At 31.1% G+C, this 18,839-nt stretch overlaps 1 protein-coding gene across 17 annotated transcripts in view; it reads left to right on the forward strand.

The window, feature by feature from the left end:
* The window catches only part of LOC142238735 (uncharacterized), a 109,874-nt gene that overhangs the window by 27,916 nt on the left and 63,119 nt on the right, over nucleotides 1-18,839 (forward strand). The window contains exons 3-4 of one of the 17 annotated variants that reach the window (XM_075310458.1): nucleotides 14,834-15,221; nucleotides 15,339-15,595. The exons of 14 other annotated variants lie outside the window; for them this stretch is intronic. In XM_075310458.1, coding sequence (XP_075166573.1) covers nucleotides 14,834-15,221; nucleotides 15,339-15,503 — 553 coding nt within the window. In that variant the 3' untranslated portion in view covers nucleotides 15,504-15,595. Of the gene's footprint in view, nucleotides 1-1,250; nucleotides 1,639-1,720; nucleotides 2,006-8,688; nucleotides 9,077-9,186; nucleotides 9,447-14,833; nucleotides 15,222-15,338; nucleotides 15,596-18,839 lie in introns of those variants that run through there. 2 more of the 17 variants (XM_075310451.1, XM_075310460.1) reach the window with 2 other exon arrangements.

Below are 18,839 nucleotides of genomic sequence, written 5' to 3' on the forward strand. Positions count from 1 at the left end.
TTTTTTCAAAAAAATTTAAATAATTTTTACCATTTTATTAATTCTTTATCTAATTTTAACCTATTTGAAACCAAATGTTCCATTAAAAATATGAAAAAAGCGAGTTATAAAAAATTGAATTAAAAGAACTTCCTGTGCATCCAAAATAAAGAAGGGAGGACATTTTTGGAAGTGCTTTTAAAGTTGTGCCTTTAGAAGAACTTCCAAATTTTTTTGCTGGCAAGCCTTCATATCTGCAGTGAATATCCTCCCAAAGCTACTATTTATTTGGTGTCATAGAAAAATAAAAATGTGGCACAAAGCGTTAAGAATTCACAATTTCATATTTACAAATTCAGGTCAATTCGAATCAAAGTCAAACGCTAAATTCGAAACTTTTACGAGGCTTCAGTTTTCTTGATTTTATTTTTTCGTAAATATATAAAAAAAAATAAGAATCTTCTTCTGTTGTAAAGTATACAAAACCTCGATTTCTTGTTAGCTTTACTTATTGTGTGGCGTTAATGAAAAAGTTACTATTCGAATGTTTTTTATAATTTGAGATTTAAGAGACGATTGGTCAAATTTGAAGACCATTAAATGTCGGTTGTTTAAGAACATGGAAATTTGATGAGTCCTTATTTTAGGATATCGAAAAGTTGACAATGAAAGATATCTGAATACAATTTTTTAGCGCAATGAACTTATTAGTTCCATAAGACAGTGGAAAATATCAACCCAGAACATATGAAATGTATATGTCGTAAATATATCCGCATTTGCTAATATTAGCATTTTCCATTAATTTTTTTTGGGGACTTATGATTTTTGTTTACTAACATTGTATTTACTATACTTAAAAATATAATTTCAATGATTTATTTTTTGTAAAAAATCGATAAAATCATGAGTACTGCATTCACTGCATTCATGTCCTTGCCAATCCTTGTGCACTTCGGCTCTAATTATACCAAATGATTGCTCCTCCTACTCGGTGTTCAAAACAATGTCATATTCTACTATAGGATAATACTGAAAATCTAATAAATACTCTCTCTTAAACTTTTTCTGAATATAGATATCTCTTCCAGTTATTCTATTACTTCCATGAAGTATATTTCAATTTTCTACTCCACTCAAGATAGGGAAGCGTACTACTTCACTGTGTTTTCTTCCTAATTTATTGGCGTGATCATAATATGATCAAGTGCACGAATATGCTCTGGTTGATCAATACACCCCCCTCAATTTTTATTATCTACTACTTCTAGATTCCCCATACAACGAAAACTTGATTCACATATGTTAACACACAGTGAAGGTTACGATTCTATATGTGATATATGTGGTAATAAATTCAAAACGAAATATACGCTTAAAAAACACATTCAGTATTATCACACGGATAAGATTCGCACCGACAAAGAACCACAACAGTGTACCATATGCTTCAAATGGCTGCGTGGCATCAAGGGCGTTAAGGCCCATATGAAAAATATCCATGAAGATCCGGGCGGTGAACATCGTTGTAAAATTTGTAATCATCTGTCCACAACGGCCAAGGGTTTGCGAGTGCATGAGGTATTCCGGCATGAACGTGAACGAAAACATAAATGTTCCTTATGTGATAAGGCCTTTAAGAGACCATTGGATTTGAGGGTAAGTGGACGAATGGTTGTTAATCTTTCGTCGAACTTATTAACTGATCAAGTCGTATCTCCTCTTTTGTCTTTTATTAAAGGAACATATTGCCACTCATACGGGAGAATCATTGTATAAATGTGCCGAGTGTTTGGCCACATTTAAATCGAATTCCAATTATTATCATCACATTAGACGTTTCCACAAAGAACGATCGAAAAAGGATTTAATGATAAAAATTGAGGAAATACAACAGAATTAGATTTAACATTTTTAATGTATAATTTAGTATATGTGACACTTTTTTTTTTGATAATTTATGTATATGTTATTTTCAATATTGAGATTAAAAATGGTACATTAAAAACAAACAAACAAACAAAAATGCGAATTTTGTTTTTTCTCCCAATGATACGTGTTTTTTTGTGTACAGGATTTTATTGTGATTTGAGTAAAAGGCTGATTAACAATATGCTTCTTCCTCTCTGAAGTCAGAAAAGATCGTTTATGATAATTACCCAGCAAAAAATGGAGCACTATATCAGCAGGAGCACCGAATCAGCGTGATTTTTTTTGGGCGATGTCCCGATTTAGAGCAGCTTCTACATAGCGCTGATATAATTGCTCATTTTAATAGAAATATTGCTCAGAAGTGATATATAATCTTGAGTATAGCATTATTGGCGTGAAGGAAAACAGCACTACCTTTCATGCCTCTATACTGCATGAATTGGTTGCAATAACGTAAACGAATGATTAAACTAGTTTGATTACTCGTTTACGTTATTGCCACCGATTCAGGCAGTGTGGATGCACTGCCTATTTTATTGTATACCAAAAAGCGCAACTAAACTCTTACTGCTGGAGTATTTTTTGCTACACTGAAAAAAAGCATACTCGGTTCCAAAGATTTTGTCTTTACTTTAAAAAAATTGGTATTGATTCCGAGCCAAAGAAGCGGAGAATACAAGTAAGGATACTTTTAAGACACAATTCTCTTTTAAATTTAGGTTTTGTGTACTTGCTTCTAGGAAGCAAATTTTAATTTTTCGCTTTCTCAGCTTTTTTTCTTCATATGCTATCAAAGTCCTTTAAAAACGAGTTAACGGCAACTTTATTTTCCAAATTAGGACTCGACTTCCAGTAGAAATTATGCTATGTTTGAAGTAAAAAACTTCTTTAAAATAAAGTTTTGAAAAACATGTCCTATATTTGAACGATTTTTTGCTTTGTAGTCAAGATGCAAAAAGACAACAAATTTAAAGACAATTTCATTAAATTTAAAGAATTTTTCTGAATTATTAAAGTCAAGTTGACCTTAGCCTATAAATTTTTTCTTTCATGTTAAGATACCCATTTTTAAGTCAAATCACTTAATTATAAGGACAATACGACTTCATTGAAAAGTTTATAGACTTTTGGACAAGGAAAATAACTTTATTTTAGAGAAATGCGTCTTCTATGCTAAGCAAAATTTGTATTCGTATTTTAAAGACATGAAATCTTTGACCTCACGACAATATTTTTCTCTCTCTCTAAAATTTCCCACAAATATTAACACCATATCAAAGAGTTTATCCTACTATTATCCTTCATCAAATCAAACTTACCTTTTATGATTGCAAAGTCTACACTAAAAAAAGTTTACTTGGATCCAAAGATCTTGACCTTCCTTTAAAGATTTTGGTATTGGTTCCGAGCCAAAGATGCGGGTTCTTTAAAATAATCACATTTTTTGCGACCTATCTGGCTTTAAATCTAGGATCTATAAAATTAAAAGTAGGATACAGATCTCGATTTATCGAATTTTCATTTTATTTTTCCGGGATATGTGTATAAAGCTATTCACGTACAAACAAATGTCAGTTTAAAAATCCAAATTATGACGGATATTTCGAAGTAAAAAATATTTTCTTAATTCCAATAAAAACTTTCAAACAAAGATGCTAAATCTTCAAAATAAGTCTTAGCCTATATTTGAATCTAAAGATTAAATATTTCAGTTAATTTAAGGACGATATCTTTAAATCAAAAATGTGTTTCTTTACTTTAATGAAAATTTGCCTTAACTTAAAGATATGCAACTTTAACGAAGGGACGCAAATTTTCAAAATTTCTGTCCTAATATAATAGTTTGTAAATAGCGCATCCTAATATTGAAGTAAGGTAATCTTTAATATCACGTAAATATTGTTTTCAGTGTACGATGGATATGGACCCTTATATTTTTATACCCTTCACCACTACTGTGGTACAGGGTATAATAAGTTTGTGCATTTGTATGTAACGCCTTTTAATATACGGATCGGCTTAGAATTAAATTCTGAGTCGATTTAGCGATGTCCGTCTGTCTGTCTGTCCGTCTGTCTGTCTGTTGATGTATTTTTGTGTGCAAAGTACAGCTCGCAGTTTTAGTCCGATTGTCCTAAAATTTGGTATAGGGTCCTGTTTCGGCTCAAAGACGATCCCTATTGATTTTGGAAAAAATCGGTTCAGATTTAGATATAGCTGCCATATATATTTTTCACCGATCTGGTCATAATTGGCGTGTATATCAACCGATCTTCCTCAAATTCCGTACATCCGAATATTTTATGAGTCTCGAAAAACTTGCAAAATATCAGCAAAATCGGTTCAGATTTAGATATAGCTCCCATATATAGCTTTCGCCCGATTTACACTCATTTGCCCACAGAGGCCAATTTTTTGCTCCGATTTAGTTGAAATTTTGCATAGGGAGTAGAATTAGCGTTGTAACTATGCAAATTTGCTTGAAATCGGTTCAGATTTGGATATATCTCCCATATAAAGCTTTCGCCCGATTTACACTCATATGACCACAGAGGCCAATTTTTAACTCCGATTTAGTTGAAATTTTGCACAGGGAGTAGAATTAGCATTGTAGCTATGCGTGCCAAATTTGGTTGAAATCGGTTCAGATTTAGATATAGCTCCCATATATATGTTTTTCTGATTTCGACAAAAATGGTCAAAATACCAACATTTTCCTTGTAAAATCGCCACTGCTTAGTCGAAAAGTTGTAAAAATGACTCTAATTTTCCTAAACTTCTAATACATATATATCGAGCGATAAATCATAAATAAACTTTTTCGAACTTTCCTTAAAAGTGCTTCAGATTTAAACGTTTCCCATATTTTTTTACTAACATTGTGTTCCACCCTAGTGCATTAGCCGACTTAAAGTTTGAGTCTATAGATTTTGTAGAAGTCTATCAAATTCTTCCAGATCGAGTGATATTTAAATGTATGTATTTGGGACAAACCTTTATATATAGCCCTCAACACATTTGACGGATGTGATATGGTATCGAAAATTTAGATCTACAAAGTGGTGCAGGGTATAATATAGTCGGCCCCGCCCGACTTTAGACTTTCCTTACTGGTTTAGTTATTCTAAAGTTTTTAAAATTATCATGGATCAAATTAATCGCATCTTTGGTTTCGGTCAAACATAACAAATGTAATCTCGGACAGGACTCATTGATAAGAGAGACCATTTCCAGGAATATCAATGGAAAATATAGTCATTACAATTTTTCGTTAAAAGTAGATTTCCTGGTCAAAAACGTTGAATTGGGCAATTTTAAAAAGTGGTCTTAGGTTAGGTTAGGTGGCAGCCCGATGTATCAGGCTCACTTAGACTATTCAGTCCATTGTGATACCACATTGGTGAACTTCTCTCTTCTCCGATTCTATGTTAAGCTCAATGACAAGGGACCTCCTTTTTATAGCCGAGTCCGAACAGCGTTCCACATTGCAGTGAAACCACTTAGAGAAGCTTTGAAACCCTCAGAAATGTCACCAGCATTACTGAGGTGGGATAATCCACCGCTGAAAAACTTTTTGGTGTTCGGTCGAAGCAGGAATCGAACCCACGACCTTGTGTATGCATGGCGGACATGCTAACCATTGCACCACGATGGCTCCAAAAAAGTGGTCTTGGACTTTGTTTGGACGTTCCAAATTTCAAATGGAAATTTTTCGACTTTTTGATAATTTTGTCGTTACAAGCACTGTGGTGAAATGGTTAGCATATCCGCCTTGCATAGGAAAAGGTCATGAGTTCAATGCAGTTTCGACCGAACATCAAAAAGTTTTTCAGTTGTGGGTTCACACAAAACTTGTTTTTCTGATTCAATCACGAAATTGATCCAATTAATTTTTTTATTGAAATGTTTTCAATCACAGAAATGATAGTATCAATAAAAAAATAATTGGAAGTCTATTAAAAAATTAATTGATACTATTAATTTTTGTGATTGATCAATTAAAAAATTTGTTGAATCAATTAAATTTTTAATTGAATATTTTTTAAAACTCAATTAATACTTTTATTGAAAAAAAATCGTAAATTATTTTTCTGTGTTCCACATTGTGCTGAAACCAGGGGAGTGGGGATCCCCTCTCCCCTGCATAATTTATTTCATGTCGAATTGTCCCAATGTTGAATTTGTCTCAGTCAAAACACCCAGTAGAAATAAAACGTAAAAAGTTATAAAAACTCCTTGTTTTTCATTACAATATCAAACTGTTGAGTTTTGAATACAAAAAAGTCCGTTAGGTCTAAAACATTATATCAACATGGGTTGAATTACTTTTTGTTGTAGTTTTATTGCCTTTGCTGAATAAAATATATTTAACCAAAACACACAAAATTTTTTTAATTACAAATTCCAGGAAAAAAATCGACTTCAGCCGGTTGTTGCTTTTTTTTTTTTAGAACATCGGCTTCGGCCAAAAAAAAAAAAAAAACCGCGGACATGACGGGCTGCCACTATACCTAACCTAACTTCCCTATAGTAAAGAAAATCATTTCAGACTATCATAAATCGTTTTTTTTTTATTTCACTGTTGCCAGTTGATTTTTGATTGAGACCAATAACTCTAAGGATGCTTTCAGCTGCTAAGTTCAAATGCGACTTCTTCATTTGTTTTTAATGGTGTCAAATATTAAAAATTCCCTTTCGAAAGAAGCGTTTGACAAATATAACAAAGATAATACTATTGCATACGAGGGCAGTTCGGAAACTTTTTAGCCTAGCACAAAAAACGCGGTATAAACAGAAAAAAGTTAAGTGTTGTGGAAACTTACATCTCTGTTATGAACACATGTTAAATGTTGTTTCGATCTGGCAACTCCTTCATATAGAAACAGGTGTTAAAAAAAAAAACGCATCCGCAATTTTTTTACAATGGAAAAATTAGAAATGCGTGCTGTCATTAAATTTTTACATAAAAAAGGTTTATCGGGACAAGAAATTCATAATGATATGGTGAATGTGTTAGGTGAAAGTGCTCCTTCATATGCAACAGTAAAAAATTGGGTTGCTGAATTTAAACGTGGTCGTACAAGCATTGAAGATGAACCACGTAGTGGACGTCCAAAAAACAGCAACAACAACAGAAATTGTAGCCAAAGCGCATGATATGGTATTAAATGATCGACGAATAAAAGTGCGTGACATTGCTAATATCATGGCCATCTCAAATGATCGAGTCCATTTAAGTTTGCATGAAGAACTACAGATAAAAAAGCTTTCTGCAAGATGGGTGCCGCATTTGTTAACAGTCGATCGAAAACGCGTAAGAACGAGCATTTCTCAAGCTTGTTTGGATCGTTTTAAACGAAATAAAATTGATTTTAAGCGTGGTTTCATAACTGTTGATGAGACATGGATCCACCACTATACTCCAGAGACAAAAGAGCAATTCAAACAATGGCCTGAAGCTGGAGGAAATGCCCCAAAGAAGGCAAAAACAATTCAATCGGCTGGTAAGGTTATGGCAACGGTTTTTTGGGACTTCAACCTTTTTGGATCAATTAAATGTACAAATTCGAGACAAACGTCGTGGCTTACAACACAACAAAATAATTTTTCATCAAGACAACGCACCAGCGCATAAGAGTGGCAAGCGTTTTACCTCAAATGAAGATGCAATTACAGTTGTAAACCACTATTTTGAAGACCTTGAGGAAAACTATTTTAATCAAGGGATAGAATTGCTAGAAAAGCGTTGGACTAAGTGTATTAAAGTTTCAGGAGATTATATTGAAAAATAAAAATATTTTTGAAAAACTTACTCTTTCATTGATAGGCTAAGAAGTTTCCGAACCGCCCTCGTATTTGCTTGCATTTAGGAATTTGGGTTGACTTTTTTCTCAAAATGTATGCCGGAATTGATCCGAATTTGGTTGTGAATTGCTCCACTTTATAGGTCTGATATTTTTTTATCCCCAAAAATCCCCCAAATAAATGTTACCCCTAAAATCCCCCTAAACGTGGAAAGTTTGAACTGGCAACACTGATATGTTTTCAAATTCAGTTAAATTAAAAGTTTTTTTGACATTTTTCTGTGCATACGGGAGAGATCGATTTGCATGGGGTTACACCTAAGGAGTGAGTTATCGGGGCTACTCCGACTTACAGAAAAAAAGAATTAGTTTATATTAAAAGCGGATATCGATCGACTAAGAAAATAACTTTCATTGCCTTAATAATTTTTTAAATTCTGCAGTAAAAGGTAAATATGAATTAAAAATCGAAATTTGTTATATAATTAAAATCAAGTCAAAACTTAGATTAATACGATAATGTATAGGGAAATCTTCGGTTATTCCATGATGAAAAAGAGATATTTCAAATAACTTCAGGTTTTTCATCAATAATTATCTAAAATATTTATTTAAATACGGAATGTTTCTTAAAAGTTTTGCATATTTGTCTTGAAATCAAATTTGTTAAAATAAAGTTCCAGTTTTAGGATATAGGTATGCATTTTATCAGTGTACGATAGAGATGTGTTGAATTTCTTAATCATTTCCGTGCATTCAAAATTTCGGAATTGAAAAAAAGGGACGATTTTGCAAATTTCCAAAAATCCGAAATCCAAACAAAAATGGGCAAATTCTCATTGTTTCTCCACAACTGCAAACTTTCGAATTTCTTCCATTCACACCTTACAATAAAAAGCAAGTTTGTAACAATTCTAAAATCATGCTTATTTCTGAACTACAACAATACCTATATATTAATGTTCTCTTTTAGATTCCCAACATCTGAACGTCTGACTAGACATCTTAAATTACATGATCCGGAGAAACTTTTCGTTTGCGATCAATGCGGCAAAACATTCCCCGATCTAAGCCGATTAAAATTGCACAATCGTCATGAACATTTCAATGAGCCTAAACCCGAAAGGGTTCCACAACAATGCGTGTACTGTGGCAAATGGTATTCCAGTGCATCGTCCATTTATAAACATCTTCGAAACATACACAGCAATAACGATGTCGAACATCGATGTCATATCTGTGGTTTTGTATCGACTACCGCCACTGCCCTTAAGAAGCACATTCAATTCAATCATGAAATGGTGCGTAAATATAAATGCACTGTTTGCGAGAAAGCATTTAAGAGACCCCAGGATTTGAAGGTATAAACAAAACTCATAGGTGGTGGTTAATAGTTTCGGAAATAAATTCATGATATGTTTTTTTTTTTGCTTCCCGTCTTGGTCTCTTTTTTGTTTTGTATTTGTTGCAGGAACACATGGCCACACATACCGGTGAAGCATTGTATTCCTGTGTCAACTGTGGCACAACTTTCAAATCTAAGGCCAATATGTTTCATCATCGTAGACGTTTCCATAAAACCGAATGGGCGTTGGATTGTACAAAAACACCCCCGGTAAAAGTAGAGAATGCTGATTTTAAAACGCCAGTAGCTGAAAATACGATTTAGATATTTTAGTGTCGAAATATGAACATGGAAATATATTAAGATAAATAAACAATAATAACTAACGTCCCATTTTTGTTTTGAAGTGTGAGGTGGCATATTTTTCCGATATATTTTAGAATAGGAGAGAGATAATCATGTAATTAAACTTTCCTGGGAGAATTGGTAAAAGTTGAAATGATTGCCAATACCACCATTCAAAACTATTTATCGAAATAATTTGCACGGTAAAAGTAGGTTTAAAGTTTACTTTAACCTTTTTACATGTGTGGGGTAAGATTTTGATTTTTCGTTTATCACTTAAATCGCCTTTAGAACAAGGTTTTATGTACACAAAAATTATTTCTTTAGGTGAGTATTAAGTTCGAGTTTAGCCGCTAAAATCGCCATTTTTTCACGATTACTTTTCTCTAATAATACTTTTTAAGGAATACAAACTTTTTGAAAACTTGCTTTGGGCTATTCCCCATCAAGTTATAATAAAATCTGCAACAAATATGTATAATTTTAGGCCTTTTTTTACTGTTTTAGTTTTCACTTTAGTGAAAAAAGTCGAACTTAATACCCACCTTTTCCTCCGAAACGAAATTTTACATCAACGAAGTTTTATTTTATTGGTAACGTTCACTCATTAAAGGCAAATAAATCTTTGTTGATGATATCCATTGCAACGTTTGTTCCGAACGAACTATGTGTTGCGAAAAAGAAACAACAAGGAGAACTTTATTGTTCAAATTTTGTTTACTTTGAGGTGTTTGAGCTCGTCTGTAGTGATTTTCCCACCAAATACAACAAAATCACAGTAGTATGATTTTGAACTCAATCTAGAATAACTATCTTTTTTTATTGCCATTTTCATGGAACTAAGTTAGGTTTTAACTACTCCCTGGTTAACTTTAACTTCAACCATTTTAGCAGTTAAGTTCCTGAGATCCCAAGTTGCTCATGAACTTTTTATTTTTAAGCTCCTAATGATTTTTTGTCAAAATTTTCGATAGCAAAGAAATTTTGACAAATTTCCCTATAGCAAAGAAATTTTGACAAATTTTTCTATAGCAAATAAATTTTGACAAAATTTCCTATAGCAAAGAAGTTTTGGCAAATTTCCCTATAACAAAGAAATGTTGACGAATTTTCCTATAGCAAGGACATTTTGACAAAATATGCTATAGCAAAGAAATTGTGACAAAAGTTTCTATAGCGAAGAAATGAAGAAAAGTTTCTATAGCAAAGAAATGTTGACAAAATTTCCTATAGCAACGAAGTTTTCACAAATTTTCCTATAGTGAAATTTTCCTATATAGAAGTAAAATTTTGACAAATTTCCTGTAGCAAAGAAGTTTTGGCAAATTTTCCTAGCAAAGAAATTTTGACGAATTTTCCTATAGCAAGGAAATGTTGACAAAATTTCCTAAAGCAAAGAAATTGTGACAAAAGTTTCTATAGCGAAGAAATTTTGACAAGAAATTTTGATAAAATTTCCTATAGCGAAGAAATTTTGACAAAATTTCCTATAGCAAAGAAATTTTGACAAAATTTCCTATAGCAAAGAAATTTTGACAAAATTTCCAATAGAAGTGAAATGTTGACAACTTTCCTGTAGTAAAGAAGTTTTGGCAAATTTCCCTTAGCAAAGAAATTTTGATGAAATTTTCTATAGTAAAGACAATATTTCTTATAGTAAAGAGATGTGACAAAATTCTCTATAGCAAAGAAATTGTGACAAAATTTCCTATAGCAAAGAAATTGTGACAAAAGTTCCTATAGCGAAGAAATTTTGACAAAATTTCTTATAGCAAAGAAATTTTGACAAATTTTCCTATAGCAAGGAAATTTTGACGAATTTTCCTATAGCAAAGAAATTTTGACAAAATTTCCTATAGCAAAGAAATTGTGACAAAATTTCCTATAACAAAGAAATTTTGACAAAATTTCCTATAGCGAAGAAATTTTGACAAAATTTCTTATAGCAATGAAATGTTGACAAAATTTCCTATAGCAAAGAAATTTTGACAAAAATTTCTTATAGCAAAGAAATTTTGACAAACTTTTCTGTAGCAGAGAAGTTTTGACAAAACTTCCTATAGCGAAGAAATTTTGACAAAATTTCCTATAGCAAAGAAATGTTGACAAAATTTCCTATAGCAAAGAAGTTTTGACAAATTTTCTCACAGTAAAGAAGTTTTGAAAAATTTTCCTATAGCAAAGAAAATTTGACAAAATTTCCTAACGAAATTAATTTTTGACAAATTTTCCTGTAGCAAAGAAGTTTTGACAAAATTTCCTATAGCAAAGAAATTTTGACAAAATTTCCTACAGCAAAGAAATTTTGACAAAATTTCCTATAGCGAAGATATTTTGACAATATTTCCTATAGAAGTAAAATTTTGACAAATTTCCTGTAGCAAAGAAGTTTTGGCAAATTTTCCTATATCAAAGAAATTTTGACGAATTTTCCTATAGCAAGGAAATTTTGACAAAATTTCCTATAGCAAAGAAATTGTGACAAAAGTTTCTATAACGAAGAAATTTTGACAAAATTTCTTATAGCAAAGAAATTGTGACAAAATTTCCCTTAGCAAAGAAATTTTGATAAAATTTTCTTTAGCAAAGAAATTTTGATAAAATTTCCTATAGCGAAGAAATTTTGACAAAATTTCATACAGCAAAGAAATTTTGACAAAACTTCCTATAGCGAAGAAATTTTGACAAAATTTCCTATAGCAAAGAAATGTTGACAAAATTTCCTATAGCAAAGAAGTTTTGACAAATTTTTAAAGAAGTTTTGAAAAATTTTCCTAAGCAAAGAAAATTTGACAAAATTTCCTAACGAAATTAATTTTTGACAAATTTTCCTGTAGCAAAGAAGTTTTGACAAAATTTCCTATAGCAAGGAAATTTTGACAAAATTTCCTATAGCAAAGAAATTTTGACAAAATTTCCTATAGCAAAGAAATTGTGACAAAAGTTTCTATATCGAAGAAATTTTGACAAAATTTCTTATAGCAAAGAAATTGTGACAAAATTTCCCTTAGCAAAGAAATTTTGATAAAATTTCCTATAGCGAAGAAATTTTGACAAAATTTCCTATAGCGAAGAAATTTTGACAAAATTTCCTATAGCAAAGAAATGTTGACAAAATTTCCTATAGCAAAGAAGTTTTGACAAATTTTTAAAGAAGTTTTGAAAAATTTTCCTAAGCAAAGAAAATTTGACAAAATTTCCTAACGAAATTAATTTTTGACAAATTTTCCTGTAGCAAAGAAGTTTTGACAAAATTTCCTATAGCAAGGAAATTTTGACAAAATTTCCTATAGCAAAGAAATTTTGACAAAATTTCCTATAGCAAAGAAATTGTGACAAAAGTTTCTATATCGAAGAAATTTTGACAAAATTTCTTATAGCAAAGAAATTGTGACAAAATTTCCCTTAGCAAAGAAATTTTGATAAAATTTTCTTTAGCAAAGAAATTTTGATAAAATTTCCTATAGCGAAGAAATTTTGACAAAATTTCCTACAGCAAAGAAATGTTGACAAAATTTCCTATAGAAGTGAAATTTTGACAACTTTCCCTGCTACGAAGAAGTTTTGGCAAATTTCCCTTAGCAAAGAAATTTTGATGAAATTGTCTATAGTAAAGAAATTATTTTTGATTTTGATACAATTTCCTAGAGCAAAGAGATTTCGACAAGTTTTTCTATTGCAAAGAAATTTTGACAAAATTTCCTACACTCCAAAAAAGTTTACTTGGATCCAAAGATTTTGACCTTTCCCTAAGGATTTGGGTATTGATTCCGAGCCAAAGATGCGGCTTCTTTAAAATAAAGAAATTAGCGAATATCTGGCTTTAACTCTATTTGGCTTTAACTCAAGGACCAATAATATTAAAACTAGGATACAGATCTTATTCTGTTTTCGCGGTTTATTAATAAAGGTACTCACGTACAAAGAAATGCCAGTTCAAAAATCCAAATTATAACGGAAAAAATTCTTAGCCTATGTTTGAAGCGTTTTTATCTTAAATCTAAAGTTTCAATATGTCAGTTAATTTAAGGACAATTTCTTTAAAGCAAAAATAAGTTTCTTTACTTTAAGGAAAATTAGCCTTAGTTCAAAGACATGGGACTTTAACGGAGGGACGCAAATTTACAAAATTTGTGACCTAAATTTAACGAAAACAAAAAATTTGAAGCCAAGATTATAAACTTTATTTTAATTAAAATTTCATTAATTTAAAGAAATTTGTCCTTAATAGTTTGTAAATTGCGCAACCTGAAATTCAGGTTGGGTAATTTTTAATATAATGGGTTGGGTAATTTTTAATACCACGTAAATATTTTTTTTTCAGTGTATAGAAATGAAATTTTATCAAATTTTTCTGTAGCAAAAAAATTTTGGCAAAGTTTCGTATAGCTACGAAATTTTGACAAAATTTCCTATAACAAAAAAAATGTTAATAAAATTTCCTATAGAAATGAAATTTCCACTAAATTTTCTATAAAAATATGTAGTAAAAACCAGATGGATTATCAATTCATGAATCATAATATTCTAAAATTTATCGAGTATACAAACAACTCTTTCTACTTTCTTATACCCATTGAAAAAAGTAATGCTATTTACTTTCAACACTCAGATAAGGAATATGATCACCTCAAACATAATTCAAGAGCACCACGGTGATCATGTAGCACTTTTGTCGCAAAAATATTCTTTTGTCGTCAAACAAAACATGCTTTCCGAAATCAGATACATAATTTGCGAGAAAATAACATGGTGTCGACAAACATGTTACATGTTTTCTGTGAAAAAGGAACATTTCAATTAAAATTTTAATTGGAAAATTTTTCGTGAAATTTTTTTCTGTGTAAGGTCAACTTGGCTTTAAAAATTTTGAAAAATTATTCAATATAAATAAAATTGTCTTCAAATTTTTTGTCATTTTGCATCTTGACTACAAAGCAAAAAAGCCTTCAAATATAGATTTTGGGACCTTTATTTGAAAAAATTCTTGACCGAAGGTGGCAACACTGGTGATATGTAATTTACACAATTTGTATATTTTAATTAAAAGAAACTTTCTAATATTTGTTTTAAATATAAAGATACATATATTACATTTGTCAAAAATAGATTTTGGGTCCTCTATTTGAAAAATGTTCCTGGCCAAAGGTGGCAACACTGGTATTTTTAAGACATAATGTGGGATTATTATATTTCGGTGAGGGGATTTCACTAATCTATTATTAATATTAGAGTACACTTGTACGACAATTATAATTATAGCTCGTTATCCTAAACTTCTACAACTTTCCCATTTTCTCTCACTACTCCATATGTTTTCACTGATGATGATTGACACTAGCTTTGTTTGTTTGTTTTTTCTCTCTCTCTCTCTCTTGTCTGACAATTATCTGCATTATGTACATTGTATATTAACATTTTCTTTTAGATTTCCAACATCTAAACGTTTGAAAACTCATGTTAATATACACAATCCGGAAAATCATTTTATCTGCGATAAATGCGGCAAAACTTATCAAAGCGCTCATCGCCTACGGTTTCATTGTAAATATGAACATTTAAATGAGTCCAGGCCAAAAAAAATTCCCGAACAATGTGCCTATTGCGACAAGTGGTACTCCAGTAAGTGCTCCCTGTATGAACACATTAAGAATATGCATACGAATACCGAAGTCGAGCATCGTTGTGAGACCTGTGGTTTTCTTTCGACCACGGCCAAGGCCCTTAAGAAGCACATACTCTTCAATCACGATGTGGTGCGTAAACATAAATGTAATTTATGTGAAAAGGCCTTTAAGAGACCGCTAGACTTAAAGGTAGGAAATATTCATATTTTTTTATAATACAAGCAAAAAAAAAAATGAAATCTATATTAAAAAAAAATTCGCATACCTTTAAATGCCAAAATCAAAAACAAATCGTTTTTATTACAGGAGCATATGGCCACCCACACAGGTGAACCCCTGTACACTTGTGTCAATTGTGCAACCACTTTTAAGTCAAAGGCTAATATGTTTCATCATCGTAGACGTTTCCACAAGGCAGAATGGGCAGCAGACCGCACCAAGCCGCCAAAAGAGAAATATTCAAGAAATTGAAATTGTATTCAAAACTTTGTGTAAAATCACAAAATTGGCGATTGATGTTTTTAATAATAAATATATTTGGTCTATTACCATAGAAATCTTTATCGACATTCGTTTTATTCATTTTTATTAAACTTGGTTTTATTTATTTTTACTTTTGAGAAACCCGAACGGACCGAAAACGAAAATTGTAACTATACTAAAATACCGTTGTTCGTGGATGTAGACATTTTAAGTAAAATAAGCTAGTTTTAGGGAAAATTTTCTGTAGACGGGAAAAATTTTTTCATTGAAAATTGTGTCCTAATAATAAAGTAGAGTGTCTCGGAAGTAAAGCAATTTGCCTTTAATGTAAAGAAAAATATCGGATTTAATTAACTGATATTTTGAACATGTATGGGTTTATTGTGAATTTACACAATATTATATTTAAATTAAAAGAAAATTTATGATATTTTTTGAATAATTTTTTTTATTCTTCTTTTATCTTTATATAAAAAATATAATGTATTTGAAATGAGACAAATTTTCTAAACATTTCTTGATTAAACTGAATGTTTATACCCTTCACCACTACTGTGGTACAGGGTATAATAAGTTTGTGCATTTGTATGTCACGCCAAGAAATATTGGTCACAGACCCATCTTTTAGTATACCGATAGGCTTAGAATTAAATTCTGAGTCGATTTAGCGATGTCCGTCTGTCTGTCTGTCCGTCCGTCCGTCCGTCTGTCTGTATATGTAATTGCGAGCTGTACTTTGTGCACAGTACAGCTCGCAATTTAAGTCCGATCGTCCTCAAATTTGGCATAGGGCCGTTTCTTGGGATAGAGACAATCGCTATTGGTTTTGGAAAAAATCGGGTCAGATTTAGATATAGCTGCCATATATATTTATCCCCGATTTGGTCATAGTTAGCGTGTTTATCAACCGATTTTCTTGAAATACCGTACATCCAAATATTTTATGAGTCTCGAAAATCTTGCAAAATATCAGCCAAATCGGTTAAGATTTAGATATAGCTCCCATATATATCTTTCGTCCGATTTAGACTCGTATGACCACAGAAACCAAAGTTTACTACCGATCTTCGTGAACAGAGGGTAGAATTGACATTCTACCAATGCTTGGTAAATTTGATTGAAATCGGTTCAAATTTAGATATAGCTCCCATATATATCTTTCGTCCGATTTGAACTTATATGGCCACAAAAGCCAGAATTTTGCCGTGATTTGCTTCAAATTTTGCACAAGGGGTACGTATAATAGTATCGTTAAGTGTGTCAAATTTTGTTAAAATCGGTTCAGATTTAGATATAGCTCACATATATATCTTTTGCCCGATTTGGACTTATATGGTCTCAAAAGCCCGATTTTTGCCCTGACTTACTTCAAATTTTGCACAAGCGGTACTTTTAACGATACTATTGTATGTGCTAAATATGGTCAAAATCGATTCAGATTTAGATATATCTCCCTTATATATCTTTCGTCCGATTTGAACTTATATGGCCTCAAAATCCAGGGTTTTGCCGTGATTTGCTTCAAATTTCGCACAAGGAGTACGTTTAGTAGTATTGGTAATTGTGCCAAATTTGGTTAAAATCGGTTCAGATTTAGATATGGCTCCCATATATCTTCCGTCCGATTTGCACTCATATGACCAGGGGGGCCAAAGTTATACTCCCATTTACGTGAAATTTCGCATAGATAGCAGAATTATTATTCTAACTATACATGTCAAATTTAGTCAAAATCGGTTCAGATTATATATAGCTCCCATATATACGTACACCAGAGTTGGGGAAATATGGTAGACTGTTACACATTGTAGACCCATTTTCAATGGAAGTTTCCTCCAATTAACTGGATAGCGTTAGCCGATTTAAATTTTAATTCTAGAGATTTGTAGAAGTAAAAAAATTGTCTCCTTTATATAGCTTCCAGCAAATGTGAAGTAGTTGAGATGGTAACACAAATTTTGGCCTACATAGGGGTGAAGGGTATAATATAGTCGGCCCCGCCCAAATTTAGACTTTACTTACTTGTTTTTTTTTTTTTTTTGGTTTTTTGGAAATCACAAAAACTTTTTTCGCTTTGAAGTGTCTGCTATATTCTATACACTAAAAAAATGTTTATCTAGTATGTAAAGGAGAATAATAAAAAAATATATTTTTTAAAAAGATTTGAAAAGTTCATAATCTTTGCTTTAAAAATTGTTTTCTTTAAATTTAAGACACGAATTTTTGAAATTTGCATCCCTATGTTAATGATGTATGTCTTTGGCGTAAGATAAATGTTCCTTAAAGTAAAGAAAAACAGTTTTGATAAAAAAAATCTTTAAATTAACTGAGATATTGAATCTTTAGAATAAATATAGAAAAGCTTCAAATTTAGTCTAAGATATATTTTGAGGATTTTTCCTCTTTGGTAAAGAGATTATTTTAAATTAAGAAAATTTTTTTGTCTTTGAATTGTGTTATAAAATTATAACATATAATTTATATTTTTTACATGAATAGATTGACAAAGCTACATCGCAAAATGGGAACGAAAATTCGAAAAATGAAATCTGTATCCTAATTTTAAATGTATACAGCCTAGATTCAAAGCTATATGATTTCCTAAAAAATGTCTTTATTTTAACAGAGTTGCATCTATGGCTCGGCATCAATACCAAAATCCTTAAGGAAAGTCAAAATCTTTGAATTCAGGAAACCTTTTTTTTGAGTGTGGGATAGCTTTGCTAGTACACTAAAAAAGCAAAATTACACTATGGATACATTTAAGACACACTTAAAAAATCATGCCTGGTTCCAAAGATTTTGTCTTTACTTTAATGATTTTGGTATTGATTCCAAGCCAATGAAACGGAGAATGGGAGTAATTTGAGTTTTGAATACTTAATTCTAGGAAACACATTTTAATTTATTCGTTTTTCAGTTTTTTTTTTCCTCATGTAATGTCATGAGGTCAGACTCGTCATCATGTAGAAGTTATGCTATGTTTTAAGTAAAAGATGTCCTTAAAATAAAGTGTTGAAAAACATCTTCTCCTACACACAAAAAATATATTTTGTCTTCAATCATGAAATTAATTGACCCAATTAATTTTTAATTGGAATGTCTTCAATCACAGAAATGATAATATCAATTAAAGTCAATTAAGAAATTAACTGATCCAATTAAAAATTGATAGTATTAATTTTTGTGATTGATTTTTGTTTCAATTAAAAAAATTGTTGAATCAATTGAATTTTTAATTTAAAATTTTTTAAAACTCAAGACTTTAATTAGAAAAATTTGCGTGAAATTTTTTCTGTGTATATTTGAACAATTTGTAGTCAA

Source organism: Haematobia irritans, chromosome 5 (assembly GCF_050003625.1).
Source record: "Haematobia irritans isolate KBUSLIRL chromosome 5, ASM5000362v1, whole genome shotgun sequence".
NCBI classification, from domain to species: Eukaryota; Metazoa; Arthropoda; class Insecta; order Diptera; family Muscidae; genus Haematobia; species Haematobia irritans.